Source organism: Curcuma longa, chromosome 16 (assembly GCF_044706935.1).
Source record: "Curcuma longa cultivar G26 ecotype Majalengka, Jawa Barat chromosome 16, ITB_CL_G26_1.1, whole genome shotgun sequence".
Lineage (NCBI taxonomy): Eukaryota > Viridiplantae > Streptophyta > Magnoliopsida > Zingiberales > Zingiberaceae > Curcuma > Curcuma longa.
This window is the reverse complement of record NC_133876.1, coordinates 1,243,412-1,268,973: the sequence shown is the minus strand read 5'-3', so window position 1 is coordinate 1,268,973 and position 25,562 is coordinate 1,243,412. Positions and strand designations below refer to the sequence as shown.

The 25,562-nt window shown below is 34.6% G+C and overlaps 2 protein-coding genes across 2 annotated transcripts; one reads left to right on the top strand and one right to left on the bottom strand.

Annotated features, from left to right (window-relative positions):
* The first annotated feature begins 1,848 nt into the window (after positions 1–1,848).
* LOC141847823 (protein indeterminate-domain 7-like) lies at positions 1,849–4,613 on the top strand. Its single transcript, XM_074735911.1, has 5 exons — positions 1,849–1,959; positions 2,276–2,484; positions 2,559–2,958; positions 3,083–3,921; positions 4,475–4,613. The coding sequence occupies exons 2-4, from the start codon at positions 2,364–2,366 to the stop codon at positions 3,915–3,917; spliced, it is 1,356 nt and encodes a 451-aa protein (XP_074592012.1). The 5' UTR covers positions 1,849–1,959; positions 2,276–2,363; the 3' UTR covers positions 3,918–3,921; positions 4,475–4,613.
* Positions 4,614–10,810: 6,197 nt separating this feature from the next.
* Positions 10,811–21,597, bottom strand: LOC141847966 (uncharacterized). The gene is made up of 8 exons (XM_074736074.1): positions 21,057–21,597; positions 20,258–20,357; positions 20,114–20,179; positions 18,635–18,805; positions 17,009–17,105; positions 11,246–11,373; positions 11,073–11,180; positions 10,811–10,992 (listed from the first exon to the last, which is right to left on the bottom strand). The coding sequence occupies exons 1-6, from the start codon at positions 21,595–21,597 to the stop codon at positions 11,254–11,256; spliced, it is 1,095 nt and encodes a 364-aa protein (XP_074592175.1). The 3' UTR covers positions 10,811–10,992; positions 11,073–11,180; positions 11,246–11,253.
* Between the last annotated feature and the right edge of the window lie 3,965 nt (positions 21,598–25,562).

The following is a 25,562-nucleotide window of genomic DNA, read 5'->3' as shown; positions in this document are numbered from 1 at the left end:
CACGAAGGTCTCTTTGGCGAGTTGCAGGATCATCACCATTTGGCCTTTGTCTTCTACAACTAGCTATTGTGAACCTAGTTCTGATACCATTTGACATCGAAAAGTGTAGAAGAAATAGGAGGGAACACAAGGCAAACTCTCAACTCACATTCGACAGAATCCACTAAAGAGTTTAGAGGATAATCAGAAGATAACTCTTCAAGAAGCTTAAAAGCTCACAATATTTTTTTATCACCAAAAACTCTCCTCAACAACTTGCCAAGATGAGTCAAACTATTTTAAATGAACCTTAGATTTCCTAAGAACTCATTAAGTGGTATTTATATTTTATAAGACTTGAGAATAGAGTTTGACAAAAAAGCATGCAGTGGTATTAAAGGCTCGTCACCCGAGCAATCAGACTTTTCCCGAGTAGAGTTTTTGGTGTCACTCACTGTCTCTAATCCAGTCGTCGACACTGCCTATTCTCAAAGTCACCCAACATCAACCTCACTTGCTTATTCTTCAGGTCGGACTGATACTCTACGGAACCCACTAAGAACACATGTGGGCAATGATTGTAAATATTCTAAAATGTGGGACACCATATGAATGATGAAACAGTTCTGTAGTTATCAGGTTTGGTCCCCTTAATACCATCCATCAGATGTGTGACACTCAGCTAGTGAAAAGGCCATCAACAGCTATCGGATATGATTCCCTGCTAGCTCGCATGGGAATGAAGAAGAGGAAGGTAAACCCTACAAGTGAGAAGGGGAGGACTTTTTTGACGTGGGTACTCGACAAAACTCCTTCTGTTTTCTTCCTCTTTTTTCTTTTCTTCTTCTTCTTTCCACTTGGGGACATGAGACGTAACTCTAATTTGAACGTTGGAGTAGCTTATTGGGACTCTCCGATGTCAATCTAACTCTCTGTTGAAGTGCATTTTAGGTCCTCTTCATCCTATTCACTGACGACCTCTGGGGGAACGTGCACATTGGATTGTTCATTGACGAGTAACTTAATTAACCATCTATGGTATTTGACCAGAACACTACTGTTGTATATTTTTTTTAGCTAACATATATATTTAATTTATTTTTAAAAAAATATTACTAATAGAGAAAAAATTAGACATATTTTATTTAATGGTTGCCTTAGCAAGCCTACCAATGAGAAGCGGTCTCTCTCTTTTCTTTTCTTTTATTTCTTTATTTTCCTCTTATGTAGTATTACCAATGTTGATATATGGTCACTATCAAGTAACGCAAGTGTATGAGGAGAGGAAACCTTAGCAGAATAATGGTGTTAAGAAAATTGACAAGAGATAATTATATATGCATGTTTGTCCATGTGAATTCACTCAATTGCCCAATCATTCTAATGTCAATCTAAAGAGCTGGTGCCTTGCTTTCCCCACACTACTCCCAATTCTTTCGCTTTGACAAATTTAAATCAAGAGCCCATCATTCTTCCTAAATCATGCATTCCTTTCATCTTACTTTTCCCCTTTTAGGACAAAGTTCAAGTCATTAACTTAATACACGCACACAAAAAAGCTACAAAGCACGCACATATGAAGGTATCTTTGCCACAAAACTTAAAGGAGTTGTGGCATGCCACTGTTGTTGTATTAATATATTAGTTAATTTTACCATGGTAAATAATAAATACAATAAGGATAAATTTTCTTACACAGTATAATTGAATAATTCGTAGAAAAAAAAAAGAGAGAAAAAGGCAAAGACAGCAGCAAGCGCAACGTCAGAGTCGTTGGTTCTGTACATAAGTACATTATATTGTGGGTATGTATTTGAATGGTGAAGGATTGCAACATTCATTTGCTTCCCTCTCCTCTTTTCTCTCTCTCCTGCAACAGACTGCTTTCTCGATCACTTCAACGGTTCAACCTTTAGCTGTTGTCCATCTGAATTGCAGAATTTTGAAGCAGTTTTGGTCTCTTATATCAGTTAGCTTTTGGTAGTATTCTCAAGCTTTTTGTTCTTAGTTTCTGAGCCTCCGCCAGGGTTGTCTCTTCTCCTGTTGACACTATCAACTGGTTGTACATATATTTACATGTAACAATATTGAATCTTTGCAGTGAAAAAAAAATTTGTTTGGTCTTTTGGAGTGGATCATAGGGTGTTAGAATTTGCTCTAGGTTCTTTGAAGATAGAATAATTCATCATAATACAGATGCATGTGATCCCTAGATCTGCATGCTCGCTGTCTTGCTCTAGCTATCTAGTGATTTGCTTCCTCACAAGCTGATCTAATAATTCACGAAAATTAACAGTATAGTGTCGAAAGAAGATGATCATGAAGAGATGATCTCAATCCAGTAGCAGCAGCAGCAGGAGCAGGTGGTGGTGGTCGATGAGAACATGTCGAACCTCACCTCTGCCTCCGGGGAAGCAAGTGTCTCCTGTAACCAGCAATCCAACTCCTTCGCCTCCCCCAACCCAAACCCTACCAGGAAAAAGAGAAACCAACCAGGAAATCCAGGTGAATTATACGTCTAATCAGCATATGCATACATAGTTTGTTTCTTTCTCAATTTCTTGATCGTCGCTCTATAGATCCAGAGGCTGAGGTAATGGTGCTGTCGCCGAAAACGCTGATGACCACCAACCGGTTCGTGTGCGAGATCTGCGGCAAGGGATTCCAGCGGGACCAGAACCTTCAGCTCCACCGGCGGGGCCATAACCTGCCGTGGAAGCTAAAGCAGCGCAGCAGCAAGGAGGCGGTGCGCAAGAAGGTGTACGTCTGCCCGGAGCACAGCTGCGTCCACCACGACCCCGCGCGCGCCCTCGGCGACCTCACCGGCATCAAGAAGCACTTCAGCCGCAAGCACGGCGAGAAGAAGTGGAAGTGCGACAAGTGCTCCAAGAAGTACGCCGTCCAGTCCGACTGGAAGGCGCACTCCAAGGTCTGCGGCACCAGAGAATACAGATGCGACTGCGGCACCCTCTTCTCAAGGTACCTCTTCTGGGATGGATCACTAACTAAACAAGTTAATTATTAATTCAAACAACAGATTCATTCTCAATTTCGGTTTCTTGTTTCTTGTTTCTTGATCGATGCGATGCATGCATGGTTGCAGAAGGGATAGCTTTATCACGCACAGAGCCTTCTGTGACGCTTTGGCAGAGGAAAGCGTGAGGGCGATAGCAGCAGTCACCCATTTGGCTCCTATCGATCACCAAACCCCAGTGCTCTTCCCACAATCTATACCTCTTTATGATGAGCAGCAACCCTCTAATTCCCTTCCTCATCACACTGACCAAGCTCATGATCATCTTTCGCTGAGAAGGGAACAGAAGAATATCCTTCACATCCCACCATGGTTGAGTGCCAGCTCTCCGAATCAGTACTTGATAAGCCAGCAGCAATATTTCCCTCAGCGTCCTCCTACTTCTTCTTCTCCATTAATCTTCAGCGCTGGATTGGAAGAGCAGCCAGTTGCTCCTCCCTTCCAAGCCACTGTGCACATGTCAGCCACGGCGCTGCTGCAGAAGGCGGCAGAGATGGGTGCAAACATGAGCACTAGGCCTCCTGGCCACTTAGGTCTCATGGCAGCTGCAGCTACTACTTCTGCAATAACTCTTCCTCATCTTCCTCTCGTGCAAGAATACATGGCTACTACGACGACAAAAGCTCTCTTGTCGAGCACTCCTCGCAGCGGTCTTGATGAGCATGGCGACTCGTTATTAGGAGTGATGCATGGATCAAAGAAAGAGCCAAGTAGTCTTGGAATGGCTGACCAGCAAGGAGGTAGAAATGGTGATGGGATGACAACTAGAGACTTCTTAGGATTGAAGGCGGCGTTCCCCCATCGAGATATTTATAACTTGACAGAACTGGATCCAAATTGCTTCAGCTCCTCCTGCACTTATGATCAGTACCAACAAAGAAGGATGAAGCCATGGAATGGCTAGTAAGGTAAGTTTTTTCTTCTTAGATTTAATATATAATATATGATCGTCACTATATATAATAATTCTGATTATCTAAATTGATTTGCATTAAGTTATAAAATTCATCCTACATATATAGTCCATTAATTAAAAACTGTTTTCTCCCTTTCTACGTATTTTTATGTTTTTTAAGTTATAGAATAATTAGCGCCTAGTTAATTACCATATTATGGTAATTATCTTTTAGTTAATTAACATAAATGCCAACCAATTATAGTTGAAAAAAATTATATTTAAAATGACATACTAGCTATAGGTATCAACCACTGTAAATTAAGTATGTCAATATTAATCCTTCACAATGAATGCCCTATTGATAAATTAATTAATCAATGCATTAGCTAAAGACTAGCAATGTTTTTTCATGATTATCATGGTAGTTAAGTAAGCTATCAGGACAAAATCAAAATACTTAAGATTTATATCTTATTTATGGATAACATATTTGCCATTTGATTGATTTATTTTTTTAAAAAAAAATCCTAATTAATCAGGTTGCTTAAATGTGAACCATCCAGGCCTAATTAAATGCATGAAGGGACAACTGATGATAAGAAAAGTGCACTTAAAAGGACGAACCAAAAATGAAGTGAGTACTGTAACTCTGTACGTGTATTGAGGACGGACTGATCGTCTCCTGCATGGAAATTCATGCAAATCGTGTAGATCGATCGATCGATCGATCGAATGAGCATGTGAATTCATAAGTGTACATGAACAGCAGAGTGCGCATATGATAAATTTCTCTGGACACATTTCAATAAATATCGACTATTTATTCGATACTTAGCCATCCATTTGTTCTTGTTTTTCAGAAGGTGACTATTACAATTAATTAACATTTTCTTCTTCTTTCAGTTACCTTCTTGTCATTTATATGATTCTATCTGCCATTAATTAGTTCATAATCTCTCTCTTACATTGTTAAAATGGATATGGTTTGGTATCGATCAATTCATATATACAGCATGCAGGCTGCTTTACTTGGAGATTAACTGATCAACGTTTTCTTTCTTCTGAGAACTGAAGATTAATTAACCATTGACTTACTGAAGTTATTTTAATGGTGATGGCTATTATCTTTACTTTTACTAGAACACTTTGAGTTTATTAATAAAATACAAGGGTGAAACAAAGTAATGCCAGCAAATTATGGTCATTAACTCCACCTAAGTGACCCATGGTCATGTCGGCTTGATGAGTTTAAAAAACGACTCATAAGCTTGATAATTTAAACTATATATAATTTAATTACTTAAAATATTAATTCTAAAAATTAATAAGAACATGACTCAATTCAGGTCCAAATTAACTAGAGCCACCACGACTACATTAATGTTCAGTCTAATTAACCCCGTTAGGTATGTCCACCTTGTCTCTTCTCTTTTGTTTTCTTAAAACAACACTAGTATTTAAGTATACTCTTGTTGCTGCATGATTAATAAATGTTCTAAAAAAAGGTAAATTAAGATTCTCAACTATTAAAAAGACTTACGCCAAAACATGGAGTACTTTAGCACACATAATTAAAGCTCCTAATTTCTTACGAATACAAACATGCCTGAGTGCATGGTCGACGGGGGACAACTAGCCTGTGTTGCAATTAATTAAGTGGAAAATTAAAGGATAAGTAGTGACCGATCCTAGTCGTCTTCACGTTGGGACATATATCTTAAATTCCAACCCTGTACTCTAAAGCATTATATTCATTAAATAGATCTCTTCTGAAAATATATCTCTTCTTCTGAAACCCAAAATTTTACAGCTAGCGGCTTTGAGAACATGAAGTGATGGAGCAAGGTATGACGTACGTGCTCTTTCGTTTGTGGATGAATCCACGGGGCTGGTAGCAAACTAGATGAGGACACTTCAATTTTCAGTCAAGACAGAGAGCAGAAATTAAGAGAGAATATAATTAAGGTTTCGATAATGTGGAGATTGAAGAAGGAAGCTAATTAAGGATATGCATGAGGCTTTTGGTTTTCTTCTTTCAGCCTTCACGCATCACCTCGATTATATTAATTATTACTGGCCCGTGCATGGGTGCGTACATGGTGGCCGTCGTCTTGTGTCACAGTACTGTTGCTCTAACGATGCTTAGGCATGACGTAAGCTAGAAAACAGTAGCAGCAGCTAGCCATCACGAGATAGATGATGAAGCCAACGCCCCCGGCCCACGCTTTATTCTCTCAGTATTTCCTCTCCAAACTCGATCGCTAGCTTTCTTGCGAGCTCTTCTTCCTTGTTCAAAAAGCCAGCAGTCATTATGATCTATGTCAATAATTAAAGAAGTGGAGTATGTGCTGTTGTTACGTAGTAAAAGTGCATGCTATTGTTTGATTTTGGTCATTTGTGTGCAATTATAAATTGCAGCTCGAATATTCAGTCACAGAGCACTTGGGACAATTGTGGAGCTAGCCAGCCAGGCATGTGAACCCTGACCCCACTTAACTTCTCATCTTTCTCTCTAAATATACATGCGATTACGTTTGAGGATATCTATATCACCAACAGAAGTATATAGCAGAGCTGGAATGGGGAAAAGGCTCTGTGGTTTGGTCCCATAGGACGGGCACAAGGGACAAACTAACGAATAATTATGTGTGCCTGCTTTTGTCCTCACTCGATCGGACTGCTACGCCATGTGAAGAGTGGCAGCTATATGTATATATGTTTAATTTCCACTGTTAATTATCCTCTGATACAGAGGTACAAGTTTGATGAGCTGTTGGGAAAGGGTTGATGCAAGCTAAGGGTTAGGGCAGTGCACTGAGCATATGGCAGACCTGATGAAAACCTGCAAAACATATATGTACATGTTGTTTATGATAATATTTTGTACGACAGCATTGTAATAATAATGCTAGAGGCAACGATAAGTGGTAGTACATAATTGAACTATTAAAAATTAAAAACGAAAAGTGAACTTTATATTTCTTGATTAAAAACGTCTGCCTCGTAACTTTGTCTTGCAGTACTTCCACATTGCTACATTACAACAAATGTTTCAAGGTCACATCCTCTTATATAGACCTATAGGTAGGATATATATAATTAAGTTTCAAAATGCATGAAATGATTTGGTTAAAGTAAACATAACCTTTTCAATTCTTGCAGGGTGCTTAATTTTAGGTATGTGTGAAGTTTGACTTTAGGACTGTAAATTACACTTTAACATTCCCTCTTAGTTTGCAATCTCTAATTGCATCTTGAAAGGCACAAACTTTTCACCTGTCACTGGTTTTGTATGAAAATATGAAGGTATCTCATTTGTGTTGATGAACTCCAATGAATTTTCTCCTTGGGTCTTTAAATCTTTTATGTTGGAATGATACCTTACTCAATATGCATGCTTTGCATGTGCGTGAAAAATTGATTTTTGAATGATTATAATATAATGGTAGTCATATTGTCCCAATTAATTGTTGAGTTCTCTTAAGCTTGGGCTAAGTTTGAAAGAATTTTTCTAGCAAAATTGCTTAACAAGCGCCATTAGTAGTTGCAATAAATTGATTTTTAACAAAGAATAAAGGGAAGAACTTCCTTCTCTTTGAACTTCATGATATAACAGAATAACCAAAAGTACTCTTTCTATTACTCAAGGACCTAGTTAAATTGCCCCTAGGTCTATGGTGCAACGGTAGGGTTCTTTTGTAGTCTCTTGAGCATTTAAGGATCGAGTCTTAGCTACTGTGAATTATATTATTGGATGAATTTCTCTCAATAGGCGGTTGACCTAAGAACATTGGATTACTATAGGTCACCTGTTATGAGCGTTGTTGTGAAGTACATCAAAGTCTCACGTTGAAAATACATGAAAAAAATCATGAATTTATAAGATGAAAGATATATTCATTGAAATGATATCTTGTGGATAGAGTTCAAAAATAAAACTATAAGGTCTTAGTTCCAAAGTGGATAATAGCATACCATTGTTGAGATATATTAATTCTATCGATCTTAACAAATGCTTTGATTTACCCTGAGTTAGTGAGAAATTTTTGTGAGACCGAACCAGTCACTCCAAGATTAATCGATTCGAATGGCTAAATGCTTAATGTCAACTACTGATTCCTTGCTTCTCGGTACCTTATTTTAGGATTTCTTTTGTTCTAGCTAGGTGAGTTTAATTACTTGGCTCATTCATGAATTTTGAAATGTATGAAAAAGAGCGGATACTGTCTGAGCTTGTATTCGTAAAGTATGTTATATAGAACCCACCAAGCTTATAAATTTCTTTGCAACAATCTTGTTTGCACTATCATCTTGCTTCAACTTCTCATTTTATTTAAAGTCATTCTTATAACTGTAGGTCTACACTCGTCTATTTAAAACTTTGCTATAATGTCTTCAATAGTTTTCTTGTGAAATGAAAATCTCTCCATTGGATTGCTTCACTAAATACCAAGAAAGTATTTCATAAGACAAGTCTGTAATCTCAAAATCTTTTATCATTTTGGGCTTCAAGAAATTGTTTGTATCTTCCTTCTTCACATAAAGAAAATGTTCACTTGTTCTATAAAATCAGTACTATTGTGGAAATATACATCGATCTTGCTATCCATGCTCTTGATACTTGCCCGAGCTTCCAAATCGCAATGGACTTTGTCTTTTTGTTCTCAAACTTGATATCCTTGTTGTTGCTCAACATAACTTCTCCTTTAATTATACTTAGGTTGCGGAAGGCTGTGGAGAATGCCCCTTTTGCAATGAGTCAATTGGTTTATGTTTGTTGATAGAACCAACTTCGTTGAATTTGGCTAAATAGACCCACTTTAATCCAATTGCAATCTAGTCCAATTGGAGATATTTACAAGTTCTCATGGCTTGCTCTTTTCAACAGTTTTAATTCATCCATAGATTGTCCACTATAAGAAAATCATCATTTTACGACCGCCGAGTCGATTGCTAATTGATCGTTAAATTCATTTGGTGATCGATTTGGTCGGTCTTTATTTCTTTGGTTGTCAAATGTTAGCGATCGAAATATTAAACTCATAATATATATTTAAATTCATATATTTAATATTGATTTTAAAAATTGATTGCTAATAATAAAAAATTAAATTAAATTAAAATGAATAAAATTTAGTAACAGAATAATTTTTTTCTCCTTAAAATTAAAGTCGTTATTTTACTATTGATTTTAAAAATCGATCACAAAAAATGATCAATTTAAAAATCAATCGCTAATAATAAAATTAAATTAAAATGTAAAAATGATTAAAAAAATTAAATTAAAATAGAAATATTTAGCGATGAAATAATTTGTTTCTGTTATTTAAATTAGCAATCGCAACTTCAAATTAGTCATTATTCTAATGATAAAAAAAATTAAATAATTTTTCTCCATCCTGAATTTGATGATCAAATTTTATTTGGATCGTTAATTAGGTCACACATGGAAATAAGGTGAAAATTAACAATCAAAATTTCTAATCAGACGTTATTTTAAGATCGATTTTAAAAATGAGTCTCAAAATAACGATTAATTTAAAAAAATCGATCGCTAATGATATAAATAAAATAAAATAAAAATGGAAAAAAAAATAGCGATGGAATGTCTCTGTTCCATCATTAATTTACGATCGAAAACTCTAATCAAGATGGAATGTCTAATTAATTTACAATCGAAAACTCTAATCAATCATTAATTAGCAATCTTTTTTTTTTCCCAATCGTTAATTCTGTTGCAAATTGATAGTTTTCTTGTAGTAAAAACTTTGAGCCTCTATTGGAAAGAAAGCAAATTCATAATTTTTATAGATTTCTTGCAAAGGCCTGATCGTTTTTGGTAGGGAATCGAGGTCCAAGGTTGCTTTCTATCAGCCAACTTGCTCGTTTTCTTTTTTCTTGAAGACGTTAATAGAGTTGGAGCTCCAGAGGAACTACAGCAAAAACTTGAAGCTGTTGACGTTACAAAGGCATAGGCTCTATGAACTCACTTGTGCTTGTAGATTGAGAAAATTATGACCTTTCATATATCAAACATATTGTTTCGAGACACAAATAAGTGGCAACCCTTAAATTCATCACTATTGCCAATGAAAATCAATTTTCTCCTTTTCCCATCAAAGTTATTTTAATTTGAAGTTGAAATATGATAGATAATAAGAAATTCTTATCTTCAACGTCAATTAACTTCCCTACCCACAAGCGTTAAAGGAAATCCAACGAAGATTGCAATCAAGATGTCATATCACACATGAACATTGGTCGCAAGGGAAGGCAGCAATTTTAAAGTATAATTGAATTGGTTATTACAGAGCAGACTTACTGAAATGAATAAGGATCGAATCTCAACGAAACCAAAACAATACCGACCACTGTAACTTTCTAATTTACCTCCTCACATATAATCATGAAATCAACCATGTAAAATCGTTGAGGTGACAAATTTCACCTTTTGTTTTGTTGAAGTAAAAAAAAAATAACAATATAACGATTTAAAGAATAGCAACATTCACAATAGATGATAGAGGTTGTGGTAAAACTACATGCCGACCAGCAGTACAGCAGTGTGAATGATTGACATCAACAATGGCAGAGGAATCATGTGAAACCACCATACGTGAGAAATTATTAGGGGTTGATACAATCGCTTCTATGTTTATTATTCATCAATCTAAAATTACAAGATCCTTAATATCATATAGTATTCACACTCCAACAACTTGCAAAATGGAAAACAGAAAAAATAGTATCACTGAATCAAGCATGAGCGCAAACTGAATTTATAGTTGACCACATGTATCAGAATAATCTTTTATGGTAAAATTTAATTTTTCTTCAAATGAACTCGAGGTCTCGGATGATGTCCTTTTACGCTAGAAAGGAACCAAAGATGAGTGGCATAAATCCACAATGTAATAAGAAAAATAATTTTATCTAAACAGAATAATTAACAAAAAAAACTGCTGACAGTTTGAGTATCTATGACTTCTGTACATATACTACTCTGTGTTAGATGTAAAGATGGAAAGTCCAGACACTAGCAACAAAGGCACTCTTTGAACTTTCGTAGTTTGCACATTATCTGTGTAAAAAGAAAAAATTAGTACACAATACATGAAGTAGAGGTGTTACCAAAGAGCTACACAAGACAAAAGGACTAACCTTAAATGAATTGAAGACCATTTCAGAAAACATGATTTGTTGAACAGTGGATTCACTCAGCCTAAGGGGAAAAAAATCTTCAAAGTTTCTAATGGAACTACTTCCAACCTGCAAACCAGAGTGAGCAAGCAAACTGAAGGAATGTAGGCTTTACTAAATTAGCATTCAAGTACCTGGATAACTAACGGAACTCATCGTGAAAGTCATAATGGTTGTCCTCCGTATAAACAGCACTGTAGAATACATAGGGATTTGCTATCATCTCTTTCATGCTTAAGTGCCCATCTTTATCTGTATCAGCCTGAAAGTTTGCCAATGGTTGCTCAGAGTAGATTTACCCTTCAACAATATATTCAAATGCGAACAGCATGAAGTCTAGTGTTGGATATTAATTGAAGAAATAAGTTTCAGAAAAGGTGCGTGAATGTTTCATGAAGACACTGTACATTTTAAATAATAATTTTCATTTGACCAAGAAAACAAGTATCAAAATTGCCCCAATCTCGACAGTGAATGAACTCCTGTCTAGTGTGTTTAAATTAACTCCTAATCTATCTCGCTTTAACGAAGAAATCAATATGTCTAACTTTCTAAGGAAGCAAATTAACTCAAATATGTTCCCTCTTAAGGTGAATCTTTTAGGCACATTACCACGTCAGATTCTTCAACTGCCTTTTACTATATGCAATTTGGACTTGGGAATTTCAAATAGGATTACTGTCTATCATGAGATTGTTCCCTATGAGAAGATATATCCGTACCTCACTAGAAGTTTTTTTAAAATGAAGCAACTGACATGATAGACTATGTTATGCGAGAAGAGAAACCACGCAAAGAAAAACTTAGTTCCTAAAGCAACCATAACCATCACTAAAGCTTCTTCCTACGTCGCTCCAACAACAAAACCTCTTTATTTGCATCTTCATTGCCTTCGTCGATCTCTTTTTATAAAAGTTTGACATTTTTATAATATTCTTGGAGGAATTCCTGCAACTAAGAATTATCTTTGCTCCAATCCTCTCTTTTATATCAAATACTCTTAACATAATTAGCTTAATTAAAAGATTGACCATAAATTATGCACGTCAGTCTTGACATTGAAATATAAAATAGATTGACCATGGCTAGTCTTGACACTAAAATACAAAATAGATTGACCCGGATCACATTAGACAACTCGCTGGATGTATCAGTTAAATTCACTAATTGTGGTACTGGCATAGTCAAACCTAATCCTTTCTCACATTTATTCTACCACATGCCTTTTTGATATAATTACCAAATCGACACTATGACATGATGCTTGTCAATGCAGGAACGTTGAAACAGCATGAGTAAGGGAATCAAGTGTGTCAGCGAATGATCTCATGGTTCTAATTAGACTCAATGAGGGGAGAGATTGATTTACCTCACGCTAGGATTTCATGAGGTTGCATGCCTTAGTTGCCTATCTCTGGACAAAAGAAAATATCCAAATTAAAAATCATTTAATCAAATGAATGATTAGAAGACGGTCTTTTTCCAGGTCTTACAGTAATCTATCACATAAAATTAGGTGTAAAATATACAAAGTTGAGCAATAAAAGTAATAAAATTATTCTGGGTTTAAAACTAGACCGTTGATCAATTTACTTTATTATTTTCTAGGCTACAAAAGCTAGAAATTATAAGAGAAAACATAATAAAATACTGGGAATAGGATCAGGTATATTGTCAATTATCTATTATCAATCCTGATCTCAGCATAAAAACTTAAAATATACCAATTGGGAAGCCAAAGAATGTGCTATGCACATTAAACAATTATAAGCCTTGGCGATATATAAAAGAGAGGATAGTCTAGAATGGTATTTAATTATAAACGGTTTAATGACAACTGTCATGAAGACGGTTAAAAAATATCTGACAAAGATCAACTTTTAAATAAAATTCAGAATTCAAAATGGTACTCAAAATTTGATATAAAATCTGGATTTTAATAAGTAAAGATGCATCGTGACTCGATAGAATGTACAATCTTCTCTTGTTATGAAGAACATTTTGAATGGTTAGTCATGTCTTTTGGACCTAAGATAGCTCCTGAGATCTTCCAACGGAAAATGGATGATAATTTTAGAAGCGTCTCTATGTTTACTTGTGTTTACATTAATGATGTTTTAATTTTCTCTCGAACAAAGAAGAATACTATGCATATCTTCACATGATATTTACTCTATTTAAAAAACATGGATTATAATATCACGAAAGAAATTAAACTAGCTACAACCCCCATATAGACTTTATTGGAATAGAAATTGGGCAAGGAAAGTGTTCGTGCTGGAAACATCACAGTGAAGCCAGAGTTTTAATGTAGAACTAAGTGTAAAGTTAGTTTGTTTGGAACTAATGATTCAGTGTCAAGTGAAGTAGGTCACTTGACAAGTACGAAGTCTTAATTGAGAACACAATTGGCTGAGTCCTAGTAATCTAGGCAAGTGTGAAGTCCTAGTTAGGAACCAGGCAATTGGCTAAGTCCTAGTGAAGCTAGGTAAGTGCAAAGTCCTAGTTGGAACCAGATAGTTGGTTAAGTCTTGATTGGGAACCAAGTAGAAAAGACCTAGTTGGGAACTAGGCAGAGCAAGTCCAAGCAAAATCAGTTGGATGCTGAAGTCTTAACCAAGTCCAAGGAGAATCAACTGAGAGTTGAAGTCATGGCAAATAAGTCCAAGTGGAGTCAGCCGAAAGTTGAACTTGACAAATCATACTAGATGAGTCAGCTGGGAACTGAACATCTAGTCAAGGTATGCGCGAGTGAGGTTAAACTTTATATCATATTGATTACGTGTATCAAGTAAAAAAACAAGGTTCAACGGTTCTAAGCGACCAGGAGAGAGTTCGAGCGATTGATTGGAGATAACCTTTGACTGTTGGAATCGAGGTCTACCAGGCGACTTGAGGGAGGAGCAGGCGATCGTAGCGTCCAGGCGACCGTAGATGCTTCCAAGCGACTGGTAGAGATGAGATTCAGTGATTCGGGAAAGCAGGTCAAAGATAGAAATTGACCTAGCTATAGACGATCAGAGGGAGTCCAGTCAACCGGGACCGCGGATATCATTTACTACTGGATAAACGTTACAGCCACGTTAGTAATCTCCTAAGCGACCGGGGATAATCCAATTAACCGAGAAGTACCATGTTCACATCCAAAGAAGGCATATAAACGGAGCCTCGAGACAGAGTCTTCATAATTCAATTCTTCTGACTGACTACAAGTCTGCTCGTGTTGTATATTATCCAGCTTTAACCTGGAGTCAAATTGGAACTAGTCCTCTTTTCTTGTAAACTGTTGAAGTTCCTGATTACCGAATTTCATAGTTTTGTTACAAAAGTTCTTATTTTTCTTTGTCTATCCGTAAGTCTACCATTGCATAAGTTTTCCTGCAATAGAAAACCTATGTTAATGAAGCAATCGGGATAGTGTATCAGTTACCTTTGATATGTTCCCACTATATTTTTAACCCTCTATTTATGATAGTGTTTGAGAATTTTATCCATCTTTTAGTGCTTAAACTTTTTCTTAGTCAGTTGATTTGTTGACTATACTTAACGATAGCTTCCCAGTCAGTTCTTATGATAATTTCTTGTTTGCTACAAATGAAAAGCACGAAGGCATCAAGGCAATAGATTACTGCTAAGATTTCATAATCTAAAGAAGTTAAGTGTCTTTTTTTTTTAAATTTTCCAGAAGCATATCTGCCTAGTGCTTTTGATATTTTTGGATTATATTTAGAAGTTTTTCTAAATAAGACTCCTCCCCAACTTGATTCACATCTATCAATTTTAATAACCAGATAGTCTGAAGCAAGAGGTAAGCCAATCTCTAGGTGGCTTTGAAGATTTTTTTTTGTCTCGGAAAGAAACTTGCAACTAAGCTTGTCAACCTTAATGACCAATGATCATCCTATCTCAAACTAATAAACAAGGATTAATTCTGTAGACATAAGGCTAAAGAAGATTTTGTTCTAAAGCCATTTTTTAGTGGCTCCACTTCTACTATATCTATCTAATAGCAAATGACACTTGTTGACTATTTTCATCTTACAAATGCTATGTTTTTGAATCAGACACCCTAATGCATTCAAAATCATTAGTAAATACCTTCATGCAGTTGAGGAGATCAAACTTGAATATTACCATTCAAGATGTAGATTAAAATTCTATGGTGTAACACAGCTGAGCAATGACTACCAAGGACAAGAATTAATAATTTCCTTAATATGTGGAACAGAAAGATCAAGGTGGTCACCAACAATAGTGCTAACTGCAAATGGGCAACCAACAATCTATAGATCAAAAGGCACCTGCTATATCTACAACCATGATTACGTCCATCATTCCATGTTTGTACTTAGTGTAGGCGAATCTATTAAACTTCAGGTCATTAGATTCACTACTTCATATCCCCAAAACTACTACACTAGTAAGATGATAAGATTCATGATCACATTGATTTCAGAATACTGGACAACTCTATGTTTGTGGCACATCCATTGGCAATAAAGAGCACATAGTTCTCTATGCCAAATTTTGAGATTTAATAAAATAATCATAACCAACCATTTTACATGGTATTTTGATAGCTGTGAATAGACACAAGAAGTTACAAATTGACCATGTGTATAACCTAATCTACTAAGCCAATAGGTAGGACTAGAAATTATAGAAGAAATGGTGCAAGTCCAATCTTTTTATTTATTGGAACTCAAAGATTAAAAGGAGCATGTCAGCATAGATTTTTCATTATGGGGTTAGTATATTTAGAAAAAAAAATCGCCATCCTCTTTTCTTACTGTTCATGTAAGGGAAACATAACCTTACCTACACTACTATCTCAACTTAGCAATATTTATCTCTGATGTGAATACAATCCTAAGTGATCCATATGTAGATTAGAGGTGGGGAAAAGTTGGGCAACCTTGAAGCAAACTTGAAAAATAGATCCGATCTGACCTAGAATTTTCAATTATTTCAGGTTTCGGGTCAAGATTCAAGTATTCAAATGTGGTATTCAGGTTTGGTTTTAATTAAAAAAATTCTTGAAATATGAAATCAAACAGATTATTATATATATAAGTTAATAATTAAAAAAATATACCAGTGATATGCAATATATATTGGGAAAACACACAAAAAAAAAATGAAAACCGCAAAAGCAAACCAAATAAATTTTTTCAATTCAGGTTTAATTTGATTAGAGTTCAAATTTCTTTGAAACCAAATCAACTTGGTCCTGTAAATTTTTCCAAAATTCCAACTTGACCTATCATGACTCCACCTCCAATATGGATCCTTTCTAATATTTTCTAGTAAACATTTCACCATAAGAATATCTAGTTTCTGCATGCTTGCTTAATTTTATGTCATTGGGGCAACAATCATCATATCCACATTTTCCTATCCAGATTGATGCTCTGAACTCTTTGCAATGAAGGTAAGATTACCAAAATATTTTAACAAAGTAATGAAATGGGAAAAAAATATCGAAGCCACATTCAATTGGCTCAGAAATATTGCCAAAAACAATATATATCCAGGAGAACTAATGAACTATTCCCAAGTCATTTTCAGTAGATGAAAAATGAACAAGATATTTATATGGATGGTTGTTGGAATATGCAACACGGCCGTAACCATAGGTTCCCCTACAAACTATTGTTTTACTAGAACTTTGTATGTACATGCATAACTGAGATAACAGACAGAACAAAAGTTTATAGTACTCTTCCTAGACCATATTAAGGGCAAGTTTCTCTCTTCATGCTTTGCTAGACTGATGATATAGAACATACTATTCAAGTTACCAAATTACAAATGGGAAAAAAAATTATCTATTATATGACAGTTTGCATTTGTATTCATGTAAGTTAAGCAAATATTCTGTGAACCTGGTAAAGTACCTCTGTAATAGCATATTCAGCTTGTTGCTTTGCATAGTAACGCTCCGATGGATGTAGATCACCAATGACAGGCAACAACTCATCTTTAGATAGGTAACTGTCAAAAGAAAGAATAAATTTAACATTTATCTTCATCTTTATGTTGGTGCAATCGTGCCTTAAGTGGTCTGGTATAATCTTGGTTTTGATGTTTGAACAAATGATTTAAGTTAGACATTATCTATTGTACTTGATAAGAGTCTTTAAGTGTGTGAGAACTTACAGAAACACACATAGAGCTTGGAGAGTTCGTGCTTGATAAGGTCAAGTAATGACATGGATGCTAGCTTGGCGTGGCCAAGATGGCATGCTCAGTGGCTTGGAAGTCCGAAGAGATCAGAAAAGGATGTTATGGGATATCCAAGGGACTGAGAACGGGGAGCACTAAGGTGGTGTAGGATGTAGTGTTACCTAATGCTGAGAAGGTAGGATGGAATGTTACCTAATGCTGAGATTGATAATTGGTTCATTATTAGAAATGCAAAAGAAAGCACAATCCAACGCTAAGGGGATGCTAATCCTATAGTGTGGACGATTTCCTAAGCAACTCGGCAAGATTGGGTCATTCAACATAAGTAGCTGTGGAATAAGCTAGTTGAGTTGCACGAAATAACTAGGGATTCTAGGATAGCAAACAGGGACCTCTTGTTGAGCTAGATACAAAATTACAGTATGAAGGAGGGCGAAACCATAAACCAACTACATGAGAGGTTCAAGGAACTTCGCAACAGACTCCATGCCATTGGAGAACATATGGAATTGCAACCTCATTAGATATGCACTCAAGTCATTTCTTAGATCAACTTTGTGGTCATCTATAATGGATATCTACAAAAGTATCAAAGGATCTTCTACTAATTAATTAGACGAGCTATCTTGTAATAAGCAACATGAACAAGTTAATACGGGTCACAAGGAGTATTACTTTGGTTGTAAAAAATAGACTGAAGAAGGAAAAAACTAGTTGACTAGACCAAAACCACAAAAGTTAAATAACATTAGTGATTGCATATATGACTGTTAGATGTCTATTAGTCGACTCAATAGATCAATTGACTAGATTTAATTGATTGGATTTAGTCAACTGGTTGCCACACTATCATCATGTTAATGATCGAGTCCCACCTATGTTGAGTTCTACCCTCACCCGATGGGTACACATCTCTCAATACTTATAGCTCACTAGAGCTTACCACTTACTAGAAGGCATTTGTGCCATCAGGACTTTTGTTCTTAAAGCATCTTTGTCTCCTGATCTTCATTGCCTAGCATGTGGTATTCCTGAACCGTTGGGATTTCATTGCTGCCACGAATCTAGTCTTCGACTTTCTTGGACATCCTTGCCTAGACTGGGACATCATCTCTCCAAGTATTCGATCCTTATTAACCTACTTGGATTTTTATGATTATACTTATAATTCATGTCAAGTTTCCTAAACCTGCATACTTGACACATATACGAGATTACAAATCATTCCAAACTTAAACTTGGTCTAGACATGAAACCGCTTGTAATATTACATGCTTAGGGCATGATTGCACCAACACTTTATTCATAATACTATAAATAAATCCTGATACTCATACCCATCGTTGTCACTATCAAGCTGTGAGAATAACTTTTTAGCAGGTACCTCCGTAGAGGTCTCAGATTCCAATATAAAACTATGAACATCATCACTTCGCCTTATTGACTGAAATAAGCCATTGAAATACTCTTGAAAATTTAGCTTTCCATCTTTATCTTTATCTCTTTCCCTGAATGGAAAATTCAAAGAATTTTAGTAAGAAATATAATAACAAAGAAAAAGATGGTAAATCAAATAGCATAGAGGAAGGCAGAAAGTTTTTATTTCCAAATTATTACACATACAAAATTAAGAGAGAAAAAATGTCATCATTTGCTTCTATGTGAAATTTTCAAGCAAAACCCATTGGGAAATTTAACAGCATAGAAGAAGAGAAGGTTGTTATTTACATTTATTAAATAAAATTTGTGGATTGAGAGAAATAAAATGGTTTTGTTTGACTAAAAGAAAGAATGGCTAGATCTAGTAAGACTCTAACATATCACCTAATAACATATGTCAATTGTTAGACTAAGTTAAAAGATGGTGAATCAAATACCATAGAGGAAGACAGAAGGTTTTTATTTCTAGATTATTACACATATGAAATTGAGAGAGAAAAAATGTCATCATTTGCTTTAATGTGAAATTTTCAAATAGAATCCCATTGGGAAATTTAATAGCATAGAACAAAAAGAGAAGGTTATTATTTACATTTATTAATTAAATTTGTGGATTAAGAGAAATAAAATGGTATTATTTGACTAAAAGAAAGAACAGCTAGATCTGGGTGTGTAAGACTCTAACATATCACCTAATAACATATGTCCATTGTTAGACTAAGTTAACAACTTTTATCCACATATAACTATCCTAACGGTGTAAATGTTACAATTAGTCATCACAACATTTACTATTAAAAACCATAAAAGCACAATCATACTTCATATCATAAGAATCCATGAGACATAGCAAAATAAGGTTGTTAATCTCAAGATTAAGACCAATTAGATGTTATCATAGAACAAAGGTATAGAGGTTACACAATCCACATATGCTATGTGATATTGGAGTCGGGATTGATCAATTAGATTGTCTATATATTGACAATAGTTTGAAACATATCTAAACAGCAAGACGTTAATTGATCGTGGTTAAAAATAGAGTGGAATTTGTTGTACAGGCTGGATATAAGCCAGATGATAGGAAATTGACATGATTTCTGCAAATGTGTGGATCTTCTACAAAATGAAGTTTTTTTAGAAGTGAAAATTAGAGATCAGAATCAACAGAAAAGTCATCATGTACTTGTACAAACATTACCTTAGCATCAAGAAAATAGTGATAATCATACAAGTTCCATCATGCAAAAAAAAAAAAAAAAAAATCAGTATATTGCAGATAAATCTGTGTAAGCTCTCCACCCCTCTTAAATATTCAGCTAGAAAAATATTCATCAAAATAAGCAACACTTGAGTATGGTTTTTAGCATGTGCACCTAATTTCTTCCTTTGCTAACCAATGGATCACCTTGGGATTGCTAGAATCAGCTGGATGAAGGAAACTGCAGCAATATTGAAAACGGTAGGAATCAGAAAAAGGAACTACTATGTAAAACAGAATATAACATAATCAAACATACTCATTGAACTCTGTTAAATTAAGAAGGCCATCATCATCCACATCTGAAGCATTGAAGTGTTCCTCTTGCCACCAACCCATTTTGTCAGATGAATTCTCATCTGTTAATATGTCAGAAGAAAAGATATGTAACATATTTGATTCAGGTTCAATCTTCAGTTACAAATCTCTATGTATTAGTATTGTTAAGCTTTTATGAGTTTGTGATCATAGAATGCATAGCCTGATGTCGAAGGGCAGTTTGAGCCTGAATAGCTTGATGAAATTATCAAAGATAATTTTAGAAAATGCACCATATTTATTCCTTCACTTTTATCAGTCATTATTTTGTTATTTAAACACTCCATATTCACCCTAAATCTTGTTTTTTACATTTTTGATTGAAATCAAACTTCAAAGTCTATTATTCATACTTGAGATTTACATCAAAAAAACATACATTTTAGGAAATTATACCGCTCAGTTTGATTCCAGAATGCTACTAGACTGAAACAACATAGCAACAAGGTAGGACATTTCATGTTTAAAAAAGAGCAGCCCGGTGCACGCAACCTGTTTCTAATGCAAAAATTGGACAGTAGATGACGCTGAAAATCTGAAGCCCGCTACAGACCCTCAGGGAAAGGGAAGCTATACTCAATATATACGATAAAGATTTATAGGGTAACTATCTTTCGTAAAGGAGGTAAGTTAAACGGGACATGTTTGAGGTTTCTGTGAATCAGTACCTACTACCCACGTGATTCATGGCTTCTTAAAATTAGAATAGATTATTAAATAAAGGAGGGAACTTCACTGACTATGCAATCGCCGGGCCCAGATGGGAGGTTCGTATTCTGTGAACGAGATGAAGCCATCATGGTTCTTGTCATGAAGCTCCATGTCCCTCTGCGTGTGGTGCATTACCTCCTGCTCCACCTGCCGGAGATTCCATTCCGTGAGCTCATCTACGGTGAGGAGGCCGTCCGCTGGGCTGAGGTCGATCTTGGGAAAGAGTTCCACGATGCGATGGGTGACGTTGAATCGCGCCTCGTCGTTAATGTAATCCTCGGCATCCATGTAGCCCTCCCACTCTGGCTGTGGCTCCATGGCGGGAGCGTGGCCATCGGGGAGGTAGTGACTCCGCTCCCACTCGCGGTCATCGCGGCGGAGCTCGATGCCAGCGATGATGGGGTCAAAGGGGATGCTCCGACGGCCTCGATCTGACGTGGTGGATAGATCGGAGGCCGAACGGAGCCTGAGGCGGCGGTGCGGTTGATTGGGTTGCCTTGGAGCAAAAGAAAGCAGGAGAAGGACGAAGATCACCACGCACGAATATACTAACAAGGAAGATCTTGCCATTACCACCTCGCTTCGCTTTCGAACCATGGCCGTCTCATTAACGCCAAATTAACCTATTAAGACTAAACTACCGGTCACATAAAGAAGGTAACCACGTCTCTACACGCTTTCTAACTGGAGGATGCTTGACTGGGCCCATACTGTTTCACCAATGAATATGCAGGTAACACGACACACGGCTACCGGTACCCCACAAGGGTTTCTGACTTTTGGTGGGGCCACTTTTTTTTACCGTTGAAGACGGGAATGGTAGTGATCCAGAGAATAGTTTATCCCTATCAAATAAAACCGTCTGGTTCGATTGAACCGTGAATAGAACAGGACGGCCTGATTCCGGGCCCACGTTCATACTTTTTTTTTTAATTAATTTTTATATAATTTTTTTTCTTTTTTTATCGTTTAATTAATTATATATTTATATAGACGTGATATATATATTATACACTTGCACCTACTCTAAAATATTTTTTAAATAAATTTTATTATCTTTAGTCTAAATTCTAAAATTTAAAATTTAAATAAAAAAATTAAAAAAATATTGCATGTGCAGCATATCATAATATATTTTTTTTAAAAAAATCACTTCCTTTAATCTAAATTTTAAATTTAAATAAAAATTTTAAAATATATTTTATATTAGTTACTCACATTGATAATGTCGTGCTCGCGTCTGCGGCTAATGGGGGTGCACTCGGCACTCCTATGGTATTCATCAGTCAACGTTGCCACACCGATGCACCTCCTTAGTCCCACATCAGGCCTGCATCCATGGGCACACAACAGATCAAAATGTTATATATATGAGATTGATATCCTATACACCTCTTGTGTGCTCTTGTGTGCATTATTCATGGACAACAAAGCACACATCCGGACCCTCGAAACATATTCCGGACACTCAGATCACTTTTGGACGTCTCACGCACTCAAACAAAAACATCAAGCGTGCATGGTGGATGACTCAATCTCAAATCAAAAATATTTATATTTTTGAACTTCAAATATATATATATTTTTCGAACTTAAATTTAAATATTAATATTTTTATATTATTCAAATAGATTCGATTCTTTTACATCTTAATTTTGATCCACCAAGACATGTTTGCATCATCTTGACTTTCAGATATATAATACGTGTAGATTTATTTTAATTTTATTTTATTTTATTTTTGTCTGTTTAGTTTATGCAAATTGCTTTTCCCACCCCCTTACCACCGCACCCCCCTCCCCTCCTCTCTCTCTCCTATTCAAATGACTTTTATACCCTTTTTTTCTTTATTTTTTATTTTATTTTACTTATATATATTTTTTTTTAATTTTAATTAATTTTTATTTAGTTTTATTTTTTAAATTAAATTTGTTTATTATTTAGTTTTTTTAATTTAAATTAATTTTATACTTTTTAAAATTTTTTATAAATAATAACTTCTAAAATTTATAACTAAAAATAAACAAAAGATTATAAATATATAAAAAAATTATTAAAAAAATAAAACTGATAAAAAAATGGAAAAAAACTGATTAATAAAAAAAATAAAATCAATAAAAAAACAAAATTTAAAAAATAATAAATTGAAAAAAATACAAGTATTATGAAAAAAATACTAAATAAAATTAATAAAAAAATAAAATTTATATAAAATTGAAAAAATATAATAAACAAAATTGATTAAAAATAAAATTAAATAAAATTTATATAAAATTCTAAAAAATATCGTATTGATGAAAAAATAATAAATTAAATTAATTAAAAATAAAACTAAATAAAAATAAAAATATATGAGGGCTAATAAAATTAATTAAAAAATAAAACTAAATAAAAATTAAAAAATAAAAAAATAAATAAATAAATAAATAAATAAGGATAAAAAGGTCATTAGAAGAGGAGAGAGAAGAAGTGGGAGGGGGGTGTGCGGTGATGGGGTGGGAAAAGCAGGTCTCTTAGTTTATAAGTCCAATAGCATTAAAAGCGATAGAGTGATTGGTTAGATTTTGCATGCATATGAACGCTTGGTTTCCCTTTCATTCACACGCGTAGAGCCGCAAGGGCACCTCCAATAATTAGAATTATTAATATATTTTTTATAATTTTTAATAGACATAAAAATTTATTATTTTTTTCACAATCAATTTTTTTTATAAACCTCAAACCTCATTATTAATTAATTATGAATCTCATCCCATAATTAATTTTGAGAAAAAAAATATATAATTTTAAATTTCATTAATTCTCTTAAATTAAAAAATCTTCAAAATTTTTTATTCAATTTTTTGAGGTGCCCTAAGTTTGTGACGTGGCAACGTCTTCGTTGACTTGTTGGGAAGGAACGTAACGTAACTTAGGAGGTGTTTGGTTTTAAATTGTATTTTTTCAACGGAAAGTTGGGATTGAAAATATGTAAATGTATAGTTGGGGTTGAGAAAAGGTTGAGAAAATGTAAATGTAAATGTAAATGGAGTGTTTGGTGAATATGAGGTTGAGTTGCATTTTGGATGTTCATTTATTTATTTACCCTTACTAAGAAAATTAAAAAAATCCTTATATATTTTTCACAAGGGTAGATGTATAATTTGAACTTTCAGGTTGGCAAAAAGGACCTCCACAGATCCTTTTTGCCAACCTCCAATTTCCAGTTACCCCAACCCCATATGTACATTCACCATCTAAACCCAAACACTCATCATCTGTCCATTGCACAAATTTCGAGAACTCAACGGAACATTTACATCTGGGTAACCTTAAACCAAACACCCCCTTAATGCGAATTATATTAATTAATCTCGTTGGAACCTTCCACCTCCTCTTTGACTTGCAGAAGCAAAGAACTTTCCATGCATGCGTTAAAAAATAATAAAAGAGAATAGACATGTTGCCAATAAATTAACATCTTTATCGATCGCGATCCTATGACTTTGGAAGAAGAGGCTTAAGTTTAGAATTTAGATTCATCTCCAAAAACTATATTTTCATAGAAGTCGTCTTGACAAACTCAAACCTCGAGAAGATGGACCATTTAAGGCCCTTCAAATATTTAGTAAAAATGCATATATAAGATTGACCTTCCCTGCAGGGAATATTGTAGTTTGACTACCTTTAAATAGTTTACCTTAGGCATCTTCGGTTAGAACATTAAATGAACTTTTTTTGTAATTCCCATTATGTCATATCAAATGTATAAAAATTTATTATTTTCTCATAATTAAAAAAAATTATAAATCTTAAACATGTTAATTAATTACTGACTCCGCCCACATAGTCAATTTTAAGAAAAAAAATAAATTTAAAATTTCACTATTGCTTTTTTTATTACAAACCATTCTTAAACTCGTTTCTACAATACTTAAAAACAATTTATTCCATTTTTTTGATTTGACAAACTTCTTAAATATTCAATTTGTTGACTTGTTCATTTCAACTTATTTATCACTTGAATTTATCACTTTAGTAACTTAATATGATCCTCAAATCTCTCTAATTGTATATATATGACGGATTTGGCACAACACTCAAAATTTAATTTAGCAACTTTGCTCATTATCCCCCACCTATAATCAATTTGTTGATATGTTCATGATGGTATCATAAGTTAATCTTGAGCATCTAACCTGACTTTTGAGCTGTCAATCCTCAAATACTTTCGATTCATTAATCAGCTTATTCGAATATTTGACTTTTGTCCTACGACATCCCACTCGATAAAACAAAATACTCAATAAAATGCCAACCTCACCGTTTCATTTGGGTATCTTGAAGCTAGTGACATTTGTAAAAGTATCATTATAAATGTAATGAGGATAAAGATGACAATCTAGATAAGAATCAAAAATTAATTTAAAATTATTAATGATTAATCATATTTGGACTACAATCTCAATCATCTTTATCCTTATTTTAATATTTATTATTGTCCCTATTTATCATCGGTGGGAAACTATATTATTGATTAGACTGATGGGATTTAT